Raw genomic sequence first — 25849 nt, 5'->3', positions numbered from 1 at the left:
GGAGAACTGGGTGAAAGTGTTGTGGTCAGATGAGACCAAAATCGAGCTCTTTGGCATCAACTCAACTCGCCGTGTTTGGAGGAGGAGGAATGACCCCAAGAACACCATCCCCACCATCAAACATGGAGGTGGAAACATTATGCTTTGGGGGTATTTTTCTGCTAAGGGGACAGGACAACTGCACCGCATCAAAGGGACGATGGACGGGGCCATGTACCGTCAAATCTTGGGTGAGAACCTCCTTCCCTCAGCCAGGGCATTGAAAATGGGTCGTGGATGGTATTCCAGCATGACAATGACCCAAAACACACAGCCAAGGCAACAAAGGAGTGGCTCAAGAAGAAGCACATTAAGGTCCTGGAGTGGCCTAGCCAGTCTCCACACCTTAATCCCATAGAAAATCTGTGGAGGGAGCTGAAGGTTCGAGTTGCCAAACATCAGCCTCGAAACCTTAATGACTTGGAGAGGATCTGCAAAGAGGAGTGGGACAAAATCCCTCCTGAGATGTGTGCAAACCTGGTGGCCAACTACAAGAAACGTATGACCTCTGTGATTGCCAACAAGGGTTTTGCCACCAAGTAAGTCGAAGGGGTCAAATACTTATTTCACTCATTAACATGCAAATCAATTTATAACTTTTTTGAAATGCGTTTTTTTCTGGATTGTTTTGTTGTTATTGTCTCTCATTGTTAAAATACACCTACCATTAAAATGATAGACTGATCTTTTCTTTGTCTGTGGGCAAACGTACAAAATCAGCAGGGGATCAAATACTTTTTTCCATCACTGTACATATATGTCAGTGAGTTCAGACTGGTTGTAAAAGCCTTTGCTATTTTCAGTAAACAATGTGTAGTAAATTGTTTAAAAGCACAAAAGAAACGCAAAGTGACAGGGAGACAGCCTGTGTCAAAACAGATCACAGCGCTAAACCTCTCTGTCACACCAGCCCAGACCGGCCGTTGACTCAAAGACGATCACCGATACGAGAGAATTGCCCTGATTGACGTCAAGCGTTTCAATATCCTGCCGGTGGACGTAACCTTTCATTGTGAAGCCCCTGAAATCCAAAGTGCGGGTGGAAACTAAAGTTCCAAAAGAATATATGAACACACTGAGTTAAAAAATAACTTAAACCGTAAGATTTTAAGGGAGTTCTTGCACACGGTTTTGTTACTGACATTTTTCTATCAGCTCTAAAGTGCACAGATTAGAAAACAGGATCCAGGAACCCTGCCTCCAATTTCTGTCTGTGTCGGTGCCATTTTGGTTTAGTTTGTTACCACCCATCTATTGACTGATTAGAGATTCCAGTTTTGCCTGAGAAGCAGTGCTGCTAATGCAAGTCGTGTTGACAGCGGTGCAGAAGCAGTTTAATTCAGGTTGAAAACGAGTCCACACTCACATCAGACAAGGCGGGGCTCTTTCTTGCAGCATGTAATTTGGAAGTGCGTTCAGCACTAGTGGGGGGTGGTTTGATGAGGGATGCCAGGTGTGATCCATAAAGGGAATTTATCATGAAACTTCAGGAGTAAACCACCTCAATTCTTCACATCCATTTCGACTCAATGATAAACTATAAATACCTGCTTTCTGACACACAACACTATCGTTTGTTGTTTTGCGTCCCTCCTCCTCCTCTGTGTTGCCGCCTCTGCCGCTGCTCCTCGGCTTGTTCCTCTCAGCTGGGAGTTGGGATCCATCCCATTCCCCTCAACCACGGGTATAAAGCCTAAGCTAAAGACTAACTGCTCACACCAAGTCTTAATTGGGGTTGTAAACTACCAAAAATATAATATGGAAAAGAGGCTGGTTGTGTCGGCACTGAAGACAGGAATGGTGAACTGGCAGAGTTGGTGTTGGTTGAGTGGGGGAGCAGTGACACAATCTGAATGGGGAATTCCACTTCCCTCCCCCACCTCTCCTCTCTCGAAACAATAAAAAACTTGCAGTGGTTAAATGCTGTTTGTAGAGCTGTTTTATTTTATTTTTTTTTTTTTTTTAAAAGGCTTTATATATTAATGATCTCATTTCAGCCGGCCAAGCACGCTCTCCGGCCCTCTCCAAACAATTTAATTGGTCACGTTAAAAGCAACTCTGCATTTCCAGCGGCGCTCCCAGCTCCTTCTCCAGGGCTGTTCATCCCGGCGGCGCTGCTCAGAGGAACGCGGACGCATCGAGTTGTGTTTTAATGCAGCCCATAGACATTTTGGAGAGCCCTGCGGAGGGGGGCTCACTTTCCGACCAGCCTTTTTATTTTATATTTTGGTCAAGTGCCTGAACAGGTTTCCGGGGCCCGGCGGTTTGTCGGAGCAGCGCGATTGGCTCATCCGCCACTTACGGGAGTTTGGAAAATGTGAAACGTGAGAGGCGATTGCTGCGGTCGCACTTTGGGTGTCTGTGAGAGGTTTCCTTTCAGTGTGAAGATCGGAGACCGTACTGCGGGTGTGGGATTGTGTGGAGCGTGCCTTGCTGAGGGCTTGCTTTTATCACTTTTCACATATGAATGTTTAATTATTCACGCAAACACACATGCATACAGATGCAGCCTTTTCAGATGAACGACCTCAATGTTCTCACAAGTAAAAAGTACACAAAGTGTGTTTCAGATCTAGGGAAATTCAAATCATTATAGTTTCTTGGATGTGTTTTTTTTGTAGTTCCCCTTTCAGTCGCTCTGCTTTTAATCACATGCGTCACACACTTTAACATTGAGTGTGGAAAGCATGGCTGGTGCACAGTCGTGAAACCTCGCTCTCCGGTCCCTTCCAACAACCCCCAAACACAGACGCACACGTATGCGCCCCTTCAATTCCTTCCATTCCTGAAAAAGATTACCAAAAAATAGATGAAGTCACATTCCCCTCTCTTATCCTTTGACATTACACAGCAGTCACAGTCTCGCCAGGATGACGTCAAGCACTGTACGTCTGGAGCCACAATGTGTGTTGTGTAAATATGCTGTAAATAAAACTAAATAGAAATACAAATGAGGAGAATAAATGGTACAGTGGGTGGAAGTGTCCGCCTGACAGACAGCCACCCTTGACTGTGCTCGCTTGTTCGGATATGGCCGCTCTCCTGACCGTGTCTCTGCCTTGTCCTTGCAGTTGGCCAAGGAGAGCGAGCGTCTTCAGGCCATGATGACTCACTTGCATATGAGGCCGTCGGAGCCAAAGCCCTTCAACCAACCTGTGAGTATCGGCGTCTGTTTTCTTGTCTCTCCTCTTCCTCATTCCTCATTCTGTTTGTTTAGCAGATAACTTTTCTTGCAAAATATGGCCAATGGCTAGTTCCCATCACTATTGCTATTGTGAGAGCGAAAGGCTTGTGTGTGTGTACAGTGGCGTCATTGTGAGCAGTCTGCATTCCTCTCCCCAGTGAAGCGTGCTCCCCTGTCGTGATGGGGCCATATCCCCGCGCACGGAGCTGAGATTGCGCAGCTCTGTCGACGGGGGGCACGAGTCCCTGTGCTGGAGGAACAGACCGGACTGCGCCACCTTGTGTTCATATAGACTCGCACGCTCTCCCACTTTTACCACTTCAAATTCAGAGTCATACGTTGGAAATGAATGGAAGATTGAATCATGTATAAGAGGTGTTACTGCTGAGCGTGTTATGGTGTGTGTGTATATGTAGATGGATGGATAGATAGGTGTGTTTGTGTTTAATAGATCAGTAAAATCTGTCTGTAAAACTAAATCTGAAGGCAGATGCTAAATCTCTCAATTAAAGGCTTATAATTGAAAACATAATAAAGTGACAATCAACAGTTTTTCTTTCCAATAAGCCGCTTGTATCAAAGGTAGAATAAAACGCACAGAGAGAGAGAGAATACGAGAGTAGTAGGAGGGAGAAAACATCTCTATCGGCAACGTTTCGAATGCTGCAGCACAATCCCCCGTTCATGAATGAAAACACATTTATAACACCCGGTGCAATGCAATTATTAGGTATCTAATGAATATTTCATGGCAAGATTTATGAGTAGACTTATTAAAATATGAAGACATTGAAATTAATTGTCAATTAGAAGTGGAGTGTCTTAATTCGAGGGGATATAAATTGTATTGTACCGTGGCGTGCAAGAAAAGTAGGCCGAGTTCTTGTTTTGGAGACAAATTTAGTGGATGAGCTGCCATTAGCACCTAATGGGAAATCAGAAACTGCCTCTGGCATCTGCCGAAGAGGTTCAGAGTAGCGCGAGGCACCCGGGAGGAGCCAACAAAACAAAAAATTGCCCTCAATTAAGATGGTCTAAGTTGCAGAGAAACTGGCACCGATCCAGTGTTAATTAAGTACCTGTTAAACAATTTTGCCCCCTAATTACTCAAGATGGGCCAGGTTTGCGTCGCTGTCGGCAGAGGGGTAGTCGAGTTAATTTATTGTATTAGTTTTCCATTTGCTCTCCTCTCCCGGCTGCACATGTGCATCATGGTTTTAATTATCGCTGCACAGGCAGCCTCTGAAAGAAAACTCCCATCGAGACTCGGCGAGGCCAGGAACTGGTTTCCAGTCATCTCAGCTGTAGCTAATTGGGCAGAACTGATCTGTAGAGAGCGCTAGAGCCGCTGATTGCTCGGTAATGTGCGCCGTTGTTAACAGAGATTGTTGTTGTTGTTGTGTTGTTTAATTATTGTTATTCTTCTCTCACAAGGCTCTCTGATTAGTACAGCCTTTTAGATTGTATTACGCCAGTGTGTGTGTGTGTGTGTGTGTGTTGATGTGTGCGGTTTGTGTTCTGGGCCTAACCAGGGCGACAGATTGAACACCATAGCAAGAGACAATGGCTGAGTGGCCTTTTAAATTCCAGAAGCAAGATGGGTTTGCGGTTTCATTCAGAAGAGAACAGACACTTCACTTACTTGCAATTCATTTTAGTTCAGCCTTCAGACCGTGAACATAACAATAGGAACAGAGTGATAGTATTTGCAGGAGTAGTTGTTACCAATGGCAGATACAGGCCCAAATTCAGTCCAGACTGAAACCACAATCCCAGAACTTGAAGTCAATTAGGAAGAGGCATTGAAACCCCCGTGACTCAAACCCGTCTCCCTTCCCTCCCTGCATGTCAGCTCAACCTGGCCTCCGGCGCGACTCTGCTGAAGAGGGAGAGCGACACATTCCCGGAAGGCTTACCTCACCCCCCCACCTCGGCCACGGCGCCCATCACCCCCCTGCGGCAGGGCCCCTCGGTCATCAGCTCCTCCAGCCTGCACGGCGTGGGGGGGCCCATCCGCCGCCGGAACTCCGACAAGTTCTGCACCCCAATCGCTTCAGGTACGGCGGGGGGCAGTGTGGCACACTGGCGGTGGCGTACGAGTCCAGTGCTCGAGGGCGGGGTTGTGGCAGGTAGCCGACTGATTTAAAACCTGGGATAAACTGGGGATTTGACTTCATTGTCTGAGTAATCGCTTCAATTAAGCAATTAAGAAGGTGGAGTGAAAAGCAGAAACCCCTTAAGCCCTTGAGTGGATCTGCCCGCCTCGTGTTGATTGTGCATCATCGAGCACTCTTGTACGATCACCGGGGGGGCACAGCCAATCGTATACACAGAGGAACAGAGCAGACCGCACAGAACACACCCACACACCCATATATGGTGCGTCACAGAACACCTACGCTATCTCTGGCAAACTAGCGAGACACATACAAAAGGCAACGACAGTAATCACAATATAGTTTTATATAATCATCCCTATTGCACGTGGACACCGGAGTGAGCCCCCGCATCCTAATTCTCTACCAGAATAATGAACACGTACACAGATACAGACGCTGATTGCGAGCGAAAAGCAAGATGCACTTTTACACTGCCGAGGCCCAGCTTTGTGTTCGCAAGTTTAGATCCCGAGTCTGAGGTCAGAGAGCGTCTCTTTCCACCCAGGTCTCGGTTGAAGGAATAGGATGTGCAACCTTTCCACCTACAGAAACAATAAAAGGAAAACGGAAAGAAAAACAACAAAGAATAAAAACTTATGTAATTGTTGGCCGTGTCTTTTTCTCTTTCCCTTCCCAGAGCTCGCACAGAACCACGAATTCTACAAAAACGCTGATGTCAGACCTCCCTTTACCTACGCCTCGCTCATACGACACGTAAGGAAGCCTTTTTAATGTGTTTTTATTTTCTCTGTGCCTGTGTTTAAATGGAGAAAGTCGGATCTCGTGGTCGATGGCATCCACAGAGCGGATTGCCGTGAAACGGACCATTCCACTTCCTGCGACATTGTTTTGCGGTTCACTATTCATGTAGCTTCATCTGGTTTAAGTCCCTTAATGCTGTATGCCAGAAGTTGGAAGTATCAGATTTCTTTTTAATCTAAGAATAAGTAAAATCACTCATTACGAGCCAGTCTGCCACATAGTTTTGCCTGTAAGAAAACCCCAAATACTTAAGTCACTGCCATTTTATTTTTTTATATAGATAATATTTATTTTTATTTTTTGCCAGTTACTCAGTCTGTTTAGTTGTTGTTCATACTGCCGGTTTTGCTGTTTTTCTCAGGCAATATTGGAAGCCCCCGACAGACAATTAACCCTCAACGAAATCTACAACTGGTTTACGCGAATGTTCGCCTACTTCAGGAGAAACACAGCAACATGGAAGGTAAGAGAAGGTTTACGCATGAGGTCCCGATCAGGGAACCAAATGAAAGCTAAACACAAATGGCACACAGTGAAACAAAACAGCGGGTTAAGGACAATTGAGCTGAAATTGTGTTAAATCCCTGAGCCGAGTTTTTGGTATGAGCAGGGACATCGTATCCCGAACATTTCTCTCGGCACAGCAGAATTCAAAAGGAGAACAACAGTCACTCAGGCCAAGACTGGGCCTACACTCAACTGAGGTGCACTCTGAACAGCTGTCTTCTGCCATTTTGTCAGTTTGTGCTAATATTGTTTGTATTAAATTAGCTAGATCGCCAGATGAATAAGAGGGGGTTAAATCAACTGGACCAGTGCCCCCAGTCTGTTCCCAGTGTGGTGTTTGGACCTTATTGAGAGGCTTGAACTTGTTGAGACAGAGGGGAACTCCACCCACCCTTTGGGTTTAGTTCTGTGTTTTGTTTTGTTTTGTTTCGTTTTGTTTGGTTATAATAACAGAGCCCTGTCATCCCCTGCCAGCAACTCTTTTGTCGTGTTTGGCTCCGCCGTGTTTGTTGTGTGGAAAAACACATTTTACAGTCGGGTGGCTGGAGTTTATTTTGGAGGCGTGCTCAGCTTAACTGGCGCTTGCTGGCTAAGGTCTTTTGGAAAACAGGTTAGGCGAAAGAACATTTAAACCGTTTAAATAAATATTGCACCGTGACAATAACAACAACAAGCCCTTCCAACAAAAAAACGGTGCCATCGGTTGTTTAGTTTCCAAACAAAAAGGAGCGAAAGCCGTCCAAGCTGTATTTGCCCCGATGACGGATGCCTGGAATTCAGTACGGCACCTCGGAAACCTTTTGTACCCTTTCTCGAACTCTTCTGAGTTACGTGGGTGGGGGGGTAGCTCACACCATGTTAAACTGCTGTCAGGTGTCGTTAATCTCGAAAAAATCGCAAACCCAAATCACTCGCCTGCTTTGCATCTCATTCTTCCTGCAAAACAAGAGAGGCTGGCTTGGCCCGGGAGAATTTGGCGCCGGGTGACAGGAATTCAGCTCAGACATTGCCTGTTTATTGCCTTGCTTTCTTTTTTTCCCTCTTTTTTTTGCTTATGCTTTTTATCTGACTGCAGGCGCATTACACAGAGTTCACCATAATAAAGCTCTTCCTTATCTGCCTATTTAATTTGTGGTCGTTGATTAATGTGCGGCGCATGGCTCTGGGGGGGCACTTTATCTGCGCGAGCCATCGGACACGCACCGCCGAGAGGTGCCTGCGAGTGTGGGCCGGGGTCTGAGAGAGTGGCGACTCCCAGACAGTCGCACGCCGCGGGGAGGGTGGGCAGGCCGGCTGACGCAGACGTGGCAGGGGTTGTTGTTTTTGCTTTTTGTTTTTATGAGCTTATACCTTTCAGCTCAGGGATTTGGTGTTTAGTACATGACCTTGACTTGACAATCAGTCTTAAAGGAGTGTCCCTACCCGGCAGGATTCCTGTTGGCGCTGGGAAATAATTGATGGATACCTGAAACAAACTGCAAGTGACAAGAATAAGCAAAACAAATAACCGAATACAAATCCCTACCCCTGGTTCTGACAGCACCGGTGCAGCCCTGCCTAGTCAATCTCATTTTATCCTGAAGTTTGTAAAGCCAACAACATCTCCGTACATACCCTATTCATCCCGATGCCGGTGCGTGACAATGCAGCTCATGGGACAGGAAAGTAAAGAGCTATTCTGCGATTGTCTCTGTGAGGATAAAGCCCTCTCTGTCCGCAGATAATTCATATTTCTCCTCCATTGAAACGATGCTCAAGGCTACATAAACTATTGAAACCTCTTCTCGGCCTCTTAAGGAGCAGATCCGGCAGCACCTGAACCTAGACATCACAGATCTAACCAGACATGTCGCCCACTGACACGATTATGGCGCTATACGAGATCCGTCCCGTTTCAATAACGATGTTCCGTCGCTTCTGGGAAAAGCGGGTGCGTTTAGTTTCTAATCTATAAGAAAACTGGTCTGGGAGGGATTTCTTGGCGTAAACTCAAGCGCACGGCTGGCTGTGACAGAGAGGATGCTGGGAAGGCCCCACTTAGCGAGGGAACAGGCTGTCATTGGGCCTCATTAGAGATTCACACTTGCAGCGTGGACTGTTGCAGGTGCTGACCCAGTTCTAGGGGAGAGAGAAGAAAAGGAAGAGGGAAAAAAGCCCACTAATTTGTGTGTCAGGTCCTCGGGAGAGCAGGGCGAATTAGGAGACAGAGAGAGAAGGCGCGACTGACACTATTGCGGTTTAATGGCCTTGAACCAGGGAAGTGATCGTCACAAGCCGGCTGACGGGCAAGGGGCCTGAGCAGAATATCTTTAACAACTCATTTCACATTTATGAAACTTAACAATTAATAGATTTGCCATTTCATTCCAGGAGGACAAAACCTTCATTTCTTTTCTTTTTTTTTTTTCTCTCCCCATTTCTTTTTCTTTTCTTCCCAGAATCGTTTTTAAAACTCGTTCCTTCGTGTTAAATAATTAAAAGACCTAACCATCGTCTTAACATGTGGGCATCTCCGTTTCATTAGTTGCATCTTTTTTAAAATAATACAATAATATTACGCTTTAATTTAAATCTTCCTTTTCAAGTTCACTTACAGAAACGGCTCGTGTTCCTGTTGTCTGAAAATTGAAATGGATGATTTGCATAGACGTCATAGAAGCATATTATTTTCATAGAATCATGATTACTTCTAAGAAACTCAAGTACTTCCTATGGATATCTGAATATATATATACATGCAGCCGCAATGACAGTTATTCCTGTCTTTACAAAAAAAAAAAAAAATACCCACATGATTCTACTCCATGGGTATTTAAGCTAAAATCATAAGAATATTTTATTTAACTTGTTTTTGAAATGGGTGCAGAAGAGATGTCAGTCATATTCAAAACCACACGAAGCTACAGTCAATCAATCAATCAGCACAAATGTTTTCAGAGAGAACTGGAACTGTTTTTTTCCTTTAGTGCGAGTTTGCGTGTGTGTAACAGTTATATATATTAATACTGAACCTGTTTCTCATTTGAGGAACAGATATAATACACAAACCCAGAAGCATATGATTACTGTTGTTTTTTTTAAATATATATATATACATATATACACATTCAATAATTCTAGTAAAAAGTGATGGACAATAATCATGAGAGAAACAGGTTTCGGTTTGTGCGATCTGTGGCACTGACTCAAGTAACTGAGACATGTTTGATGCCAGCATTGTGTGCACAAACTGATTTTTTTTCTTTCTCCTCCACACCTCTTGAACAGATTTTTCCCCCCCTTCCTTTCTTTGGCGGCTGAGGCATTTTGTTTATGTCTGCAGTGTCTGACCCTCTTTAAATTGCTGCTAATGTTTTAACTGGGAGAATTAGTCTTTCATCACGAATGGGAATGCAAATAAAATTCGCGAGGTGGCTGTCTGAAATTGGGGTCATACTAATTTGCAAAACTAAGCATCATCGCTTCTGCGTGAGGAAATTTATTCAAAGAAGGGAGGCCTAGCCTGATTATGGCACTTGTAATTATGGTTAGGAGTGATTCCAGCCTCGCCGTCTCTCCCTTATGGATTAAAAAAGCGTGTCAGAAAAAATACACAGGATTTAATTATACACGAATTAAAATTGGTAATGAAATTGGGCATGAACAAACTACAAATAGCAGATGAAAAGGAATGTGGCTCCCTGGGGGGTGTTATTCTAGATAGTGGCTGATTAGTGAAATTTAAAAGGGGGGGGTGCAAGGGGGCGCATCTTTTTATTTTAGCGTCAGAGATGGAACCTTTCTCGGCTGCGGTGCCATGCCACCCCCCGACTCTGCCAGGGCCCCATGGCTCGGGCGCCGCGTTGGGGCACTGGCAAACAGCGACAGCCACGCCAGCACAAACAGGCGACAAAAACACACATCCAAATATATGAATATGTATGAACACGGGTTAAGGGGCAGAGACGTTGAAGCTAAATCCATAATGTGATCTGCGTTTCGTCTGATCTTTTCATTGTTGTTGTTGTCGCTCGATTATTCTCTAATGAAAATATAGACACGATATTGGGTTGTCTTTTGTTTCCGCTTTGTTTTTCTTGTCTTTGGATTTCACTGAGCTGAATACCACGTGTTTTCCCCCGGAGATCCATCTTGTCGCAACGCACAAGGAGTTCTCGGGGTGACAATGCACTTGGACTGGAAACCCACTATTTGCAAGACCTTTACTTAAACCACTGATGTGCCCAGCCTCCTCTGATCATTCGCTGACCATCTCTCTCTCTCTCTCTCCTCCCTTTGCTCTTTGCAGAATGCTGTGCGCCATAACCTGAGTCTGCACAAGTGCTTTGTGCGAGTAGAGAATGTGAAGGGAGCAGTGTGGACAGTGGACGAAGTTGAATACCAAAAGAGGAGACCACCAAAGATGACCGGGTAAGCTCGGACACTGGGGAACCCACGGGTGTAGGGCAGCGCGTGCTTCATGTTTGTTGGTGGTTATTTTAGTTGTTTAACACTGGGTACACACACACACAACTCCAGATGGCTTCATTTTTCTAAAGGAGTAGATTGTGTGAGATTTCTTGAGTTGTCAAAGAAGGCAGGAGGTACTGAAGAGGCAATCTGCTCCCAGGATGTGATCGATACTGCTTTAACCGTTTAAAATGCAGCAAGACCACAGGGGGTTGGGTAACGCACGCTTCAGGTTTTGATTTTGTCAGGCCCGGAGGATCGTGCACAGGTGTAACCGATTCTCTATCTTGTCTCCCTCTCTCTCTCTTTCGCTCTCTCTGGTTTTCAGAAGCCCCACTTTAGTCAAGAATATGATATCAGGACTTGGTTACGGATCGCTGAACGCCAGCTACCAGGTGAGTCTCTGCTTGTGAGTCGGCTTGCTCTGTTCGTGGGCTGGATCAACCGTACAAGGGCAGTAATATCAATTTCCTGTTGTAATTAGTGCATTCCAGAGCCAAACCCCCCTCCCCACACACACACAACTCTATCTGAAAGCAGCCTCGGATGATTTATTGCATCAAGTGTTTGTCAATTAAGGTCATAGCATAAAATTAGTGTCTGTCCTAGAAAATCCATTTTAAAGCAACAGTGTCTAGTTTTCACGCTCAAGATCCGCCGAAACACAAACGGGAGCTTCTGTTTCTCTGCTTGCTGGCGTGTTTCGTGGTTTTTGCATCACACTATGATTCCCGCCGCCTCCCTGTGTTGCTGTCAATCTGGTTTGTGAAGCAAGAACAAAAGCAGTCGCAGATACTGTGGTGTCATGAGCCCTATTCGTGTTCATAAACGTGTTATATAACCAAAATCAGCTTGCCGTCATACACTAGAGTAATGAATCGGTGTGCGTATGCATTGTATAACCTCCAACGCGGTTGACTATTCCCCCATAACATTCACACCTGCGCGGCTTCAGAACTCCACAGCGGCAACACGGATTCGCCATATTTAATCCTTCACTGCCATTTCCTAGCTCGGAGTACGATAAACCGCTGCAACACATCGCTGTTTGACCTTGGCTACGCGCAGCAATTCAGCGTAAGAGGAAGCGCGGTTCAAAGCGAACTCCGGACACACAAAAGGCGACTTGTATGTGGAAGAATAGGAAATGACTCCACGTGTCCCCAAGTGTTCTCACATCAAGATCGAAATCAGTCTCCGTCGTTGACTGTGGGTGGCAGGTGCCGTGCGTACAAAAGGGGATCCTTACATCACTATTTACATGTCTTTTCAGCTACGCCGTGAAAAGAGGTAGCGCGTGGCGTTTATAAAAATGTATAAATAACTGCACTCGACAGCTACAAGAAGGGCGTTCTGTGTGAAGACGCTCTGCCCTTTATTTTCCTATAACCTCTTTAAAATGCCATCATGAATAAAAAATACAGGCCCTAAGCTACCTATTAATAAGGCATTATTTCTGCTCAGACGCAGGCCATCTCTGACTACAGGTCTTAATGTGGAGGAATCTGACGCTCTCTCCCACCAGGACTCGCACTCGCAGTATAAAATGAAAGGATATGCAATAAATACAGCCTCTCTTAATTATAATAATAACCACAACAGAAAAAGAGCTATAATGCATTAAATGTGTCTTAAGATTCCAATGCACATGGGAATCATTAGAAAGATCAGTGTAAAAAGTCACAGGGAAAGAGTACAGAATTAGGGCTGTTCTCAGGTTATTTTATTAAAACCATAAGAAAATGCGAGTCTCCTTGTAACACCTGCCAATTCATTAGTAATTAACTAGATTTAGAAGTTTCTAGAAACTTGATCTGGGTACTGAAACGATGGTTATGATGTTGCAAAGTGTAGCTGCTCAGTGCAGTTCAGTGCATCAGTGTGTAAATGACTTTGTAAGGATTTATGAGCCACTTTTGCATTTGTCCTGATGGGAAGGTCAAAGGTCATAGCAAAGGGCATTTTCAGAGACATCATACATGGGTTCCTATGTTTGCTCCATAGTAAGTGTAACCCTAGCTGCACTGTGTAAGGAGTTATGAGCCAGTTCTCAATTTGACCTCAAGGAGAGGTCAGAGGTCATATGGAGGACATTTCTGAACAGACCGTATATTGAGTTCCTGGGTTCTATACACGCTTTAGGGCAATATAAAGCAATTTAAATATTGATAATCATTTAAGGTGAGGTCAAAAGATCTTGAACCATTTTTTCAATTAACCCATTATGTTGTTTACAAATCCAAAGTCAGGATTCAGCTTTGAGCTCTCCTACTAGGACAAATCAGCACATTTGTAATACTTCTAGTGAGTTTGACCTTGAAGGAAATGTCAAATTCCAGGCCATATTTTGACAGCTATCTGTGTTATATATTGACCATGGGTCTGTCTCCTCTGTGAGGCGTTATAGAGCTAAAAGTGCAAAATTCAAAGTGTTTTCACAAGAACACATCTGGCCTGCTTCAGATGTTGTTAAAAGTCATTCTTTTCTGGCCATATCCCATGATCTATAATTCAGATCAGAAAACGGATTGTGTTTTTGGACAAGTATGTTATTTCCCGTCTATGTTCCTGTATCTGAGGGTACATTGGGACAGAGCCAACGGGCAGCATCTGGCTCTGGAAAGGTCAAAGGTCAGATGTAATGCTATAGTCTGAAAGAGAGCCTGTGGTTTCCTATTAGTGTTCAATGGCAACTGTTGTGCTGACAGCACCCTATCAGTAGTTATTAGCTGTTGAAAGTTTTGGAGTCCTTGGGGCCCCATAAGGAATCGGGACCCCCAATCTGCACCAAAAGTAATAAGAGTGCGCAAATATTGGTGGCTGAAAAACTGTAGGAGGAGATGTTTATAAATAATATCTACATTTTACAACACAAAAATACTAATGCTGCGATATACATTACTGACTTACTCAGTAATACTATGCTTACGAGACGCACGACTCACTGGATTACATTTTGTATTTTTTTTAATCCTGAACTCGGTGATCCTGTTTTCTGTTGTTTTTTTTACAACCAGACTGAGGGTGTTTTATTATTCTCAAGATTTTACACAGCTGTTGCAATTAACGGCTAATGTTTGTGAAATATGCTTTCACTGCTTTCCCTCCACCCTAGCCTCCAGAAACATGTGAAATAACAGAGCGGGCTGCCGAGCAGGGTGTTCAGTCAGCAGAACTTTGTTTTTCTTTTTTCCCCCCATTTTTCAGTCTTTTGACCATACTGTGTTTATTACACTTTAAGTTGTCATGTGTAGCACGGAAGCATCGTCTCCTCTGAGCTTCTATTTGTGACTGAAAGAGCCCAATAACAAGTGAGGACAGAGCAAAATTATTCTTCCCTCTGATCTGCATATCTACTTTTTCCCCTTTTTTGCTTACTGTCATTAAATGCGCTTCTTGCACAGGATACATTTGTAATATATATATATATATATATATATATATATATATATATATATATATAGTTCTTCCATTCTAGATACTTAATCTGTTGTGTGTGTATTGTTCTTCTGTATTATAATGCAATGATTTGCAAGTCTTTAGGGCACAAAACTCACCGTTTATAAAGCTAATGACTGACGTAAAACATAAAAAAAAACCCACCTAGATCCTTGTAGGGGAGATTTCTAAAAATAAGTTAAATTTTGATTACAGGTATTTGTACAAGTAGTAGCCTGCATAGATATTAATTGATATGTATATGTGTCTGTATTTATTTATTTAAAAAATAAAAAAAATTCTTTGCTGTTCATTGCCCTAAAGGTCCTCCCTATAGAGCCGCAGCCACAGACAGCTTTACTCTTGTGAACAGGAGACACCTAGTGGACAGAGAAAGAGCCTTACCAACTGTACACACACACACACACGGACACACACGCACGGGCCAGGTTAATGAAGATACTGCATGACAACATTTTCTCTCAGGTCTGTGCCAAGACGGCCGGGACTCCTGTGTGCTCTGGCTCAGAACAGCTGATCTGAGATAGCACGCCTGTGATCTGATCTGATCAATGGCACCGCGGAGATCGAGTTGTTGTTGTTGTTGTTGTAGTTTTGTTTTTTCCTCCCCCTTTCTCCTGCTGATGTGAGGATCAGCCCTTCGGTGCTCTCCTTGGCCTCACGGTGCCCCCCGCCACAGCTCCGCCTGGCCAGGTGGCGTCCGTCCCCACGGCCCCCCAAGTCGTTCCATTAGCTAACTTTTCCAAATGAGCTCTGCAATTACACACTTGATGTCTGGCAGCTTCAATTAAATTCTGAAGGAGTCCTGCAGTGGTCCGCACGAGCCCCCCCCCCCGTCGACGCATGCGTTCGAGGAAGCTCAGTGGCGCACCGTCGACGCGTCTGATCAAGCGCTCTCCCCTCTCCGTTTTCCCCTCTACTTTTTCATGTATTTTTATTTTTTTCCCTAGTGAGCTTAATAAAGGAGACAGCGGGGGGGAAACACTCCCTGACTTAATACGCGTTTAAATCCTCCTAAGTGCGTAACTCGGCGATCTTGCTTTGATGTGCCTCGTGGTAATCCGGTACGGAAAGACAAAGCAGGTTGGCGCCCGGGCAGGGGTTACCCATCTGGGTGGACTCTGTCGTGAGCCTTCCCTGGTGGTTAATTATTTTTTAATTAAGGTGGGCACTGCGTTTGATGAGCTGCGACTTGTTAGTACTTGACACTCCGATGCCTGAGAAGAAACTTAACCTCCCAGGGGACTTTGTTTATTTTTTACACTATATTATCAAAAGTATTGGGACAACAGAGACACACTAGCACTAGCTGTTGACACTGTATGGACGAGGGTGCAGGTCCGCCCTAATGACTGCTGCAATCCCTTTTGATAGATGGCCGGAGGAATACTGGGCCATTCCTCCCGCAGCGCCCTTTCTAGTGCCGCGAGAGAAGTCGGATCTCTGTGGTCTCTGCCTGAATCGCCGTTCCAGTTCATCCCAGAGGTGTTCTATGGGATTGAGGTCAGGACCTTGAGCAGGCCATGAAATGTTTTCAGTGCTGTTCCCTTTTGTCCCATTACATTTGGTGTGTATATATATATATAGTGTATTAATTAATTTATTTATTTGTAATGTCTGAGTAGATTGTTAGAGCGCAAGAGCAATTTCAGCTCATTTTGCTGATGATACAATGGGTTCCATCAGAGCAAGTTTAGCGTCTCCACTCCAGTCCAGCATCATGTGACATAGTGTCCTATAAAGGCATGATGTCTCCGCACGGCATCTATCGCATTCGTTTACTTTCAAAGTTTTGCCCGTCCTTTTATTTCTGAACCTCACTTTGACCGCTGCTGGGATGACAAGCTGAGACACACTTAGCATTAGCTTTACAGCTTCACGTGAACACGTTTGAGTTACCTGGGGGGGAGCAGGTTATTTGTCTGTGGATGGAACCAGTTTGTGAATAATGAGCACACACAAGCACACACACACTGCCCAAAGCCCCATTAAAACCTTTCAAACCGCACCCCTCCAATGGCAGCATGCTTTTATAACAGGAATCGATAGCCGAATCCCTCGCCCCACACTCCCTGCAAACGGAAGAAAGTACAGCCGAAAAATAAAAACCAAACGCGACACACAGAAACTGAGAATGAGAGAGTCTAGCGGAGGAAAGAAACACAAGAAAGCCTTTTTTAACTCAGACATTTTAACTCATCCTTTAACGTGCGTTTGTTTGTTTGTTTGTTTCTGCCCCCAGGCCGCCCTGGCCGAGAGCAGCCTGCCACTGCTCAACAGCCCCACCCTGGTGAACACTTCCACCGGAGCCAGTATGAACATGCTACACGTGGGCCACGATGACGTAAGCAGCACGGTGGAGCAGGTCAACAGCAACGGCAGCTGCAGCCCCGGCCTGTCCCCCCAGCAGTACGGGTACGAGCACGGGCAGACGCACTGCCCTCACGGCTGTGTGAAAACACATGGTCTCTCTCAGTTTTGCAAGTCCTACAACCTCACATCCACAGAGGTTATCCAGCATTAAAAATAACTAAATAACAAAGTCAACATGAAGGTCCTGACTAACTATTCTTCTTTTCGAACCAGTCCGCCACCCAGGTCAGATCAGTGACTGTACGCCTCTCTCCAGACAAGATGCTCAATGTTTTCTCTCTCTCTCTCGGTTCTCTCAGGCACCAGGTCCACGTCAAAGAGGAGCCGGCCGAGATGGAGGAGGACAGCCGGCCCGTATCGCTCATGGCGTCGGTGCCACAGAACCTGGCGCTGCCCGGAGACGAGCGGGACCTGGAGGAGGACATCCCCGCCGAGGAGTTGGAGTAGAGGATGGGGACGACAAATGCCACACCTCTTTCTCACGATGTAAAGTAAAAGAAAAAAAAAAAAAAAAAGAAAAAGAGGAGAAAAGAAAAAAAAGGAAAAATACTAACAGGGTCAGGCCTCACTTCTGCTCACAAACTTCAGCCACAGTACCGACCGGGGCAATGTTGACTCACCAGGCAAGGCTCTCAGACTCTCCGGAAAAACTAAATTAGGTTTTCTTTTTTTTGGTTTGTTTTTTTGTATTTCTTGATGTTAGTTTTCTTTTTTACTGCTCCCAAATTATGCTGATTTGGTGACCTTAGTTCAACACAGACCTGAAGCTCCCTTGTCAGAGACGAAGGCGGGATCCCTCTTCCACCCCCGGACCAACGTAGACGTACGGTGCGAACGGTCTGGTTCTCAGTGTTACGGCGTTAGTGGTCAGAGATTTTACCACACAAAGTAAAATATATGTCTGTGTGTGTGTGGCCGTATGTATTCACAACCACAAACACATACACATATATCTATTTTTCTATGATTATCTCCTGGAGGTACCTTTCTTTCCATTGAACTTTTTTTTTTTTTTTCCCCGCTTTCTTTTGTGGGGAGAAGCGATGGCAAACGCTCGACACATTACCTCAGAAATCGGTTGGAAGAGAGAAAAAATACTGATCAATTTTGGGAACGAAGTTACCCTATGAAGTGTTATATTCCCAGTGTTTTTCATTTTGATCTGGGGGTGTTTCGAGGGAGAGCTGGGTCTGAAGATGACTGGGCGGAGGTGCCACCCTGCTCGAGTCCACGTACAGTTTGAACAAGCAGAACTGCCCATGAGATCTTCATTCAGCCCGATTTAAAAACGCAAACAAACAAAACTGTAAGGAGCAAGTCTGTCACGTATCGGTTTGGTTTTGGTCCTTTTTTCATGGTGGAGAACTTGGAGAAGGGAAATCTGAATGTTTCATTCCTGTTTAGGGACATGTTGTAATTAGAAAAAACGCTCGCTTGCTAATGCACAGCCCCTCTGTCGCGGCCGCGCCGGGCCGGGATTTCCGTTTCAGCCCGGAAGACGAGAGTCACGGCGCTCTTCAGTGAAGACGGAAGGCATCGGTCAAAGAAATCGAGGAAAGGACCATCAGCGTTCTTCTTCGTCTCGACAGCTGTACGGTTTCTCTAGGCTGCACGAACGAATGCCATCTGACAACCGGAACGGAGGGAACTGCCAATTGTGACATTTGAGCACTATACTGTGGGTGACTCTTAAAATGTTATGTGTTAGGGTTCTTCTTTTTCATTTTGTCTTTTGTTTCTTTCCAAGGATCACTTTTTTTTTTTCCAGGATGGCATTTTACAGTTGCTACACTAGGTGTCTCCAGTAAACAATGATTTTTTTTATTTTTATTTTGGGTATTTTTTAAGAAAACTGCTTTTTTTTTTTTCTGTGTGTCCCCCGCCCCTTAAACCCACGCACACACACATGCGCTCACATACAAAACACACTTTAGTTGGTTTCAGAAACATCCAGTCCATACGAATTTTCGTTTCCTTCCAGCTTGTGACGTGGATGGATTTAAAGTAGTTTCTCAAGAATAGCACTTAATGTCTATAGACTGGAAATCTCAACCCCAAACGCAATCTGTACACCGAAGGATGGATTCGTTACACTCCGCGAGGTTTATAGTTGCAGTAAAAGTAGTCTTGTAGTATGAAATCTGATTCTGTGTCTAGTCTCGTCGGTCCAGTGAAGAGAATTTCTGCACAGACATTAAGCAAAACATCCCTAGTTCAGACAGTTATCCATGTCTGTTTTTCATTTCCTTTTCCTCTATTATTTGTTTCTATTATTTCTATTATTACTACCATCAGCTGCGATACAAAGCATTGCTTTAAGAAATATATATACTGTCACACAATACCTCATTCCACTAAGATCCTACCTTGAACCGTATCAAGTGTGATTCGTAGGTGACTCTTAATGTGGGTAACCAACTTGGTGACTCTTTGCTCAGTATAAGTTTAAAGTTATATTCGTATATAAATTTATAAAGCTATTTTGCAGTTCACTATGTGAATTGGATTTTTTGGAACAGCGTGTTGAGATTTTAAACTTTTGTCCGTGAGCACAAAAGCAAACCTTTTTCTGCAGTGCCATACCAAAATTTAATGACTTTCTATTGTATTTTTTGTTACCCGTTTTATTTGCGTTACAGGTTACCAAAGAGACGTGTAGTAAACCAAAAACCCTTCAGTTTTACCTTTTGTTTTATATTAACCTTTTCCTCCAAAAGTACTGGCCAAAAGAATACCATTCTGTAATGTTTTTATGATGATGATGATGATGATTACTAATACTTCTTCTTCTTCTTCTTCGTTAAATTTCATGACTTACAGTACAGAACATTCCAAACCAAAGTTAAAAGCAAAGGACAAAAAAAAAATTACTAATAATGATTTGGTTTCTTAAAAGCTTTGAAAAGATCAGTTGTCTGGACAGAAGGATACATAATAGGTATGGTAAAAGGCTAAAAAAGAAACGACAGTATTAACAAACCTCTTACAGTTCTTTTTGAATAAAAAAAGCACTTAAATAAAGTTTAAAAAAGTAAACTGTACCATTTTCACGCTCAGGCGAACAGTGTTTTAAACACAACCCTAGTAAAGCCTCACGTTGGAAGATTTTAAAATCTTTTGTACCCTTTTAAGGCACTTGAAAGCAACAGTACATGTACCTACGCATGGGAGAGTAGCCTCTCGGTATCCATTGTGATGTTTCAATGCCTCTCTCCAGTGGATACCTTTAAAACAGAGATACCAAATGAGCGAATAAACCTACAGACAAACAAGGAAGACACAAACAGACGTGCACGGTTCGTGGCGTCGCGCCCGTGCATTCACGTAATCCGACACCCAGCCCTGTACTACAGCTCCACATCTACCAAATTCATTTTAATTTACCACCCTCTCTTGAAGCGGTTAGCCTATATGGCGTGTATTTTTTTTTTCATTTATGTTTTTTGCTGCTGTCTTTTTTTCTTTTATTAATGAAACTGAAATTTAAAAATGGGATCAGTAAGCAGTTTACCAGACATGTTGTTTTCTCTCTCTGTGGTCTACATTAACACTAAGAAGAGCAAGGGAGTCATTCTTGCTTTTGATACTCGGATGGGACTTCTTGGGACTGTATGTTTTGGGTCGTCTGTCTCTCCCTCCCTGAGGTGGTCAATGAAGGGGCAGCAGATTTATAATGTAGCAAAACTGTTGTCATGTTTTCCTCATGTTCTCTTCGGAGCCGAGTGACAAGGATTGCCTCAGGCTCTTTGGATGGATAGTGATGCTGTAATTCTTCAGCTGTATTGGATTGGATTATTCAAACCAAGCTTCCCACAATTGATATCTTTTGAGACAATCTAATAGTAGTGAAGTTCCTTCTGTTCTTTTGCAACTTTTTTTTTTGGTCCAAGTCAGGTTTGGGACCAATATGGGAATATTGAAAATAACACAGAACTTGTGTTTTTGTGTGTTTTTCTATTTAATTTGTCTCAGAATAATCATAAGAGACAGCTCTTTATTCAATTTATTTGTATTGTTTCATTGCTTCTAAACTCTCTCAAATTCAAATCTATAGTTTAGAGTATAAGCAGTGATCGATACACAAACATACATTTGACCGATTACCAATAGGCAGTGTAGTGGTATTACATTATAAGATCATGTAAGATCACAAAAACAAAAATCTTTATTGTATAACTGCAGAGTAAATACGTTTTATTTTGTGTGTGCAAGTCACAAATTGTAAATAAATTCCAATAAAGAGCCGGTCGTACTTTTTGTAAAGGCCAAAACAGACACTGTCTGAGATAATCCACATTTAGAAAGAAAGTGGATAAAAAGAAAAGTTGCAAACGCTGCTCAACTGGTTGTTTATACTGTTTAGCTTAAAACCAATGTTTTTCGTTTGTGTTGGAACACCAGTCATGGGGGTGGGGGGGGAGATCACTGGCATTTTACACTCATATCAAATGTGTGTGTATATATACAGTATAAATACAGAAAGGCCAGGGAATCATAATTGGATGGTATAGAAATCTATTTCCAAGAATCAAAAGCAATTTGAACCATCCCGCGCTTGATAGAGACAGAACTCGCTCCCTCTGCCCTTTAGATCCCACATCAATAAGTTATCACACTTTCATCGATTTATTTTCCCTCTCCTGTTATTTTAAAGCAGAAGTTTGCAACAGACTATTGTGACCAACCTATACCAATTTATAAAATCGTTCACATGACTGCGTTTTCACCGTAAAACGAAATAATCCAAAAATGAAACCAGAAATAAAAACACTACCTCCTTGCCCATGTTTGTTTCAGAGCAAAATACAACAAGGTTTGAGTATCCCTTGAGTATGCCATGTGTAACCCACGAGTAACCCATGAGTATCCCATGTGACATCTTTTTTTATTACAATTACTACCACTACTACTACTTCACATACAAAAAACACTCAAAAAAAAAAACACAAACCAAAACACAATTTCCTGTTGCAACTTAGAGAGACTAAAAAGGTATAATTTTCTGATGCAAACCCTAAGCCTCCCGTTGCATCTGGACTCCAAACGAGAATAACAGGCTTGAACAGAACAATACTGTACTACATGAAAAATGACTACCTCTCCAAAAAAAAACTGAATAAAAAGACTGTTCTGCGAAGAGCAAAACAGAAGCGGTCAACATATTTAAAAGGTCTACACAGAATACATATTCACCTTCTTTAAGTGATCTATTAGCATATCCTCTATAAACACGTCCTTTATGTTGCAGCTTAATTGCGTCCTCTAATTACCGCAGCATAATGAAGACTGGCTCGCTTTAAGCCAATCAGAACGCATCTGAATGGCCAATTATCAAGTGGGCTCAATAGAGGCAATCACACCATTGTCTGGGAGACTGTTTGGCTGCACAAATTGTTCCCAACTGGTCGGGTTTTAAGATGGAGGTGTTTTCTTTTCAACTAGCTGTAATGATAATAATACAAACTAAAGTTATGGCCCACTGGTAAACAATCCCACAAACGAAACCCATTGCTGGATTAGGACAACAGTCAGCTGATGAATCAAAGGTTGCGTTTCCTGCTTCACAGCTGTAGCGGCCAGCTTTGCCCTGCCTCTGCAGAGGAGGATGGATACGGGGTGATTAAATAGTAATGCTCGAGTGATTCCTCTCGGCTTCAACTTGGCTTTGTTTTTTAGTGGCGGTGAATTCAGTCGGAGAGACTTAAATGGGCTACAGGACTATAGTGAAGGATATTCTTCTGAGATCACTGAAAGATCTTGTTCTCCCGTTTGTCCGTGCAGATGTACAGTGGGGGTGGGATCTCTGAATAAGGCACAGGCTGTCCGCATCTTTCATTGTGTGTGTGGGGGTGTCCCTCTTTGTTTTTCTCTCCTGTACAACTTGGCATTGTATATTTACGACACAAATAAGATATCCAAAGACCACAACGGAACTTGTTATGCTACCGTGCTCATGACACGGGGGGGGACGGGGACAAAACCGCATCTTAAAGAGTGAAAATAAATCTAGAAAATGGAACTGCTGCATTTACAAAATGAACTTCAATTGTGCTTTAAGGTACACCTGTAAACAAACTCGTTTTATAAGACGTAGATGAACTGACATCCTTTGATGGAATTAGAATTCATTACACTTAAATAAGTTACTTTACAAACTTCTTCTCGATGTGTTATTGTATATTAAGGCTTGGCTTGGCTCTCAAGAGCAGTTTTTTTTTTTTTTTTCTTTCCTCCATTTTTTTTTCATGTTTTCCTGTTTTAATTTACTGCACCAGTTTAGCTATTGTAAAGCTTTGAGCTCAGTTTTTCCTATACTGTATTGCTTATGCTAAAGTGTATGTATTTATCATAATAAGTGCAGCAGATATAATGGTTAAATAGATTTGTTTTTTGGTTTGTTTTCGGTTTGTTTTTCATGAAACGTCTGGGACGATTTTTTTTTTTTTATGTGTATTATCTTTAAAAAAAAAATAATAATAAGTTAGATAAGTGGTTTAGGTAACACACCTGTTTGTATATTTATCTTAGCTAGGTCTATTTTGATACTTTTTGTCTCCGTACTGCATTTATGCATTTTTAAGGAAAAAAATCGAAAACAAAAAAAAGTAAACAAACAAATAAAAGAAAAAAAATCATTGTGTATTGATACCTCAGAAGGACTTTTCTCAAAGACAGGACCAAAACCTCAAAAAGTAAACTAAAAAAAAAAAAAAAAAAAGTGAAGAAAATGTGTAGCCCTCTCTTGCTTTTAAGAGCGAGCGATTGTAAGGTATTTTGTTGGTCCTTTTAGGTGCCAATATGTGTTCAAACTCCCTTTAACCCGCGTCATTCCTGTATCTACCATTATCTTCCAGACCATATCTCACTAGCCAGTGGTAGTTTCGGCTGTAGCCAAGTGTCTGAGCCTGAGACCCATTCATACGTCATTTAACAATTCGTCTGACAGACAGTAACCAAGCTTTGGCCTCAGTGCTGAAGATGGAGCTCCCAGTTTCCCCTCAACCGTGTCTTACTTCCATCTACCTCTGGCGACGCGTTGAAAGAAACACCCCGTCCCCCGTCTCTGTAAACCAGTGGAGCAATATTGAAATTGGACGATGCGAGGCTGGTCAGGATGGTGTGTGACCGAACTCGCCCACAGCAGTGGATGGACGAAAGATACGGGCCAAGGCCAGGGACTTTTAACAGGTCTTTCCCCTCCTCTCTCCGTGCTGTGTTCGTAAAATAAGTTGCCATGTCAAGTTACCAAAAGCAGAGTTATGGGGTATCAAAAAGCTTTCTGCAGTTGGACACGTTTTCTGCCTTTTGTTCTACAAGCCATGACTTGGACTTTCCAAAGACTGGAAGGGTGACGGGAAATGGTCAAACGTACTCAACTCCATCGTGGAGGCAGATGGAAAATGACAAAGGCATTCATTCTCTCACTTATTTTTGTTTATTTGCAGTAAATAACTGTTCACTTTCGACAGCACCATACCAAACGAAGCATCAAGGCTTTCACAAATCAGCTGCCAAAGGGGTTGTATCTAGCTGTTTTGTAGGCATCTTCTCCTGGGCGCCACGTCTCACCATCTCGTACCCCGCGGTACATCACCATCAACAAAACAGATTAGTTGGCTTTAACCGAAGTAAATGAGTGTGAAAGAAATGCGCTTTCCTGATACATTTATTATCATTGTTTTTTTATTTTCTAATATTGTTATTGGTTTAAAAGTGTTTAATGATGTCTAGTAGAGTTGGAAGAGGGGTTTGTACATTTATGAAGTGGATTTCATTTCAAGGACTGATTTACAAGGTGCCCTTCTTAGTGTTACTAAATCTAAAGAGATTCCTTTTTTTTGTTTGTTTGTTCTTGACTGTGTCCTTAGACGACATTAACACAAACACTTTCCGCTCGCTGGTGAGACCCTGTAACATGTTTGGAAATCCATTCTGCTGTGTACAACGGCCTTCTCGTGACTTTCGCTCGGGCAGAAGACCGCACGTGGTGGCTCTGCCCAATGGTGTCAGCTTTTAGACCAACCGATCGGAACTACCACTTCCTTCTCGCATTGTATCTTACGAATGTGTGAACATTTTCTGCAGTGACTCTCTATAACTGTTTTTCTCTTTTTATTTGGGTTCCTTTCTTTTTACATGCCACCCAGGGGAGGAAAAAGTGGGTGCTTCGAGGTGGCAGAAAACTGTAACCACCCGCCACATTGATAGTCTCCTGGGTACCCTTCTTTTTTTTTTTTGTATGCAGGTCACTGCCATTTTTTTCTTCATGCTGTATAAAAGAAACACACACATATATCTGTGTATTTGTAACCTGAATCTCCTTGTGTCTGTTCATGCAGACAATAAAAAAAACTGTACAGTAGTTCTAGTTGCATGTAATCTGTACTAATTATTGACAATGGCATTATAAAATGCAATAAAATACTTATTACACTGTCTCCGGTGGCTCATGCTTTTTCTGTGAATCTGTTTGGGGGAGTGGGGGGTCAAGAATTGGATATTATACACAAATAAAAGTAGTATCAAGGTTTGCTGTGTGGAGTGCTGTTTGAGTTACACTGTGCTGTAAATGCAAGAGCTTAGACATTGTAATGGGATGTTGGCTATATTCCTCACTCCCATCATTGTCTTATATAACCCTGTAACTGAAGATTAGCTTGATAGCACTGCATTCATCCACTAATGGCCCAATACAGTACATAAGCCGTTCGATCGGTTGAACGAACACTGCAGTGCTGGTTTCTCCTAATGTCTGTTCCGATTTATTAAGCTCGTCATAGACTCCAATTTTATTTCTATTTCTCCTCACGTTCACAGCCTTTGGAACACCTTCCTAGCTTGCGAGACGATGGCCGCAATAAAGACAGGTCACACCCGTCCTGCACGCTGGGATGGGAATCTTTAAAGAGGACTTGAT

General features: G+C 43.1%; 1 protein-coding gene across 8 annotated transcripts in view; it reads left to right on the top strand.

Annotated features, from left to right (window-relative positions):
• The window catches only part of foxp4 (forkhead box P4), a 130008-nt gene extending 104638 nt beyond the window's left edge, over positions 1–25370 (top strand). For 5 of the 8 annotated variants that reach the window (XM_066703267.1, XM_066703265.1, XM_066703264.1 and 2 more), the window contains 9 exons: positions 3111–3194; positions 5076–5280; positions 6020–6096; positions 6506–6607; positions 10940–11061; positions 11429–11495; positions 15934–16062; positions 16802–16974; positions 17232–25370. In XM_066703267.1, coding sequence (XP_066559364.1) covers positions 3111–3194; positions 5076–5280; positions 6020–6096; positions 6506–6607; positions 10940–11061; positions 11429–11495; positions 15934–16062; positions 16802–16974; positions 17232–17379 — 1107 coding nt within the window. In that variant the 3' untranslated portion in view covers positions 17380–25370. The remainder of the gene's footprint in view (positions 1–3110; positions 3195–5075; positions 5281–6019; positions 6097–6505; positions 6608–10939; positions 11062–11428; positions 11496–15933; positions 16063–16801; positions 16975–17231) is intronic. The other 3 variants (XM_066703269.1, XM_066703270.1, XM_066703268.1) reach the window with 1 other exon arrangement.
• Positions 25371–25849: the final 479 nt, after the last annotated feature.

The sequence above is a fragment of the Amia ocellicauda genome, chromosome 5 (genome assembly GCF_036373705.1).
Source record: "Amia ocellicauda isolate fAmiCal2 chromosome 5, fAmiCal2.hap1, whole genome shotgun sequence".
Classification (NCBI taxonomy): Eukaryota; Metazoa; Chordata; class Actinopteri; order Amiiformes; family Amiidae; genus Amia; species Amia ocellicauda.
The sequence above is the reverse complement of the archived record's forward strand: the minus strand, read 5'-3'. Positions and strand labels throughout refer to the sequence as shown.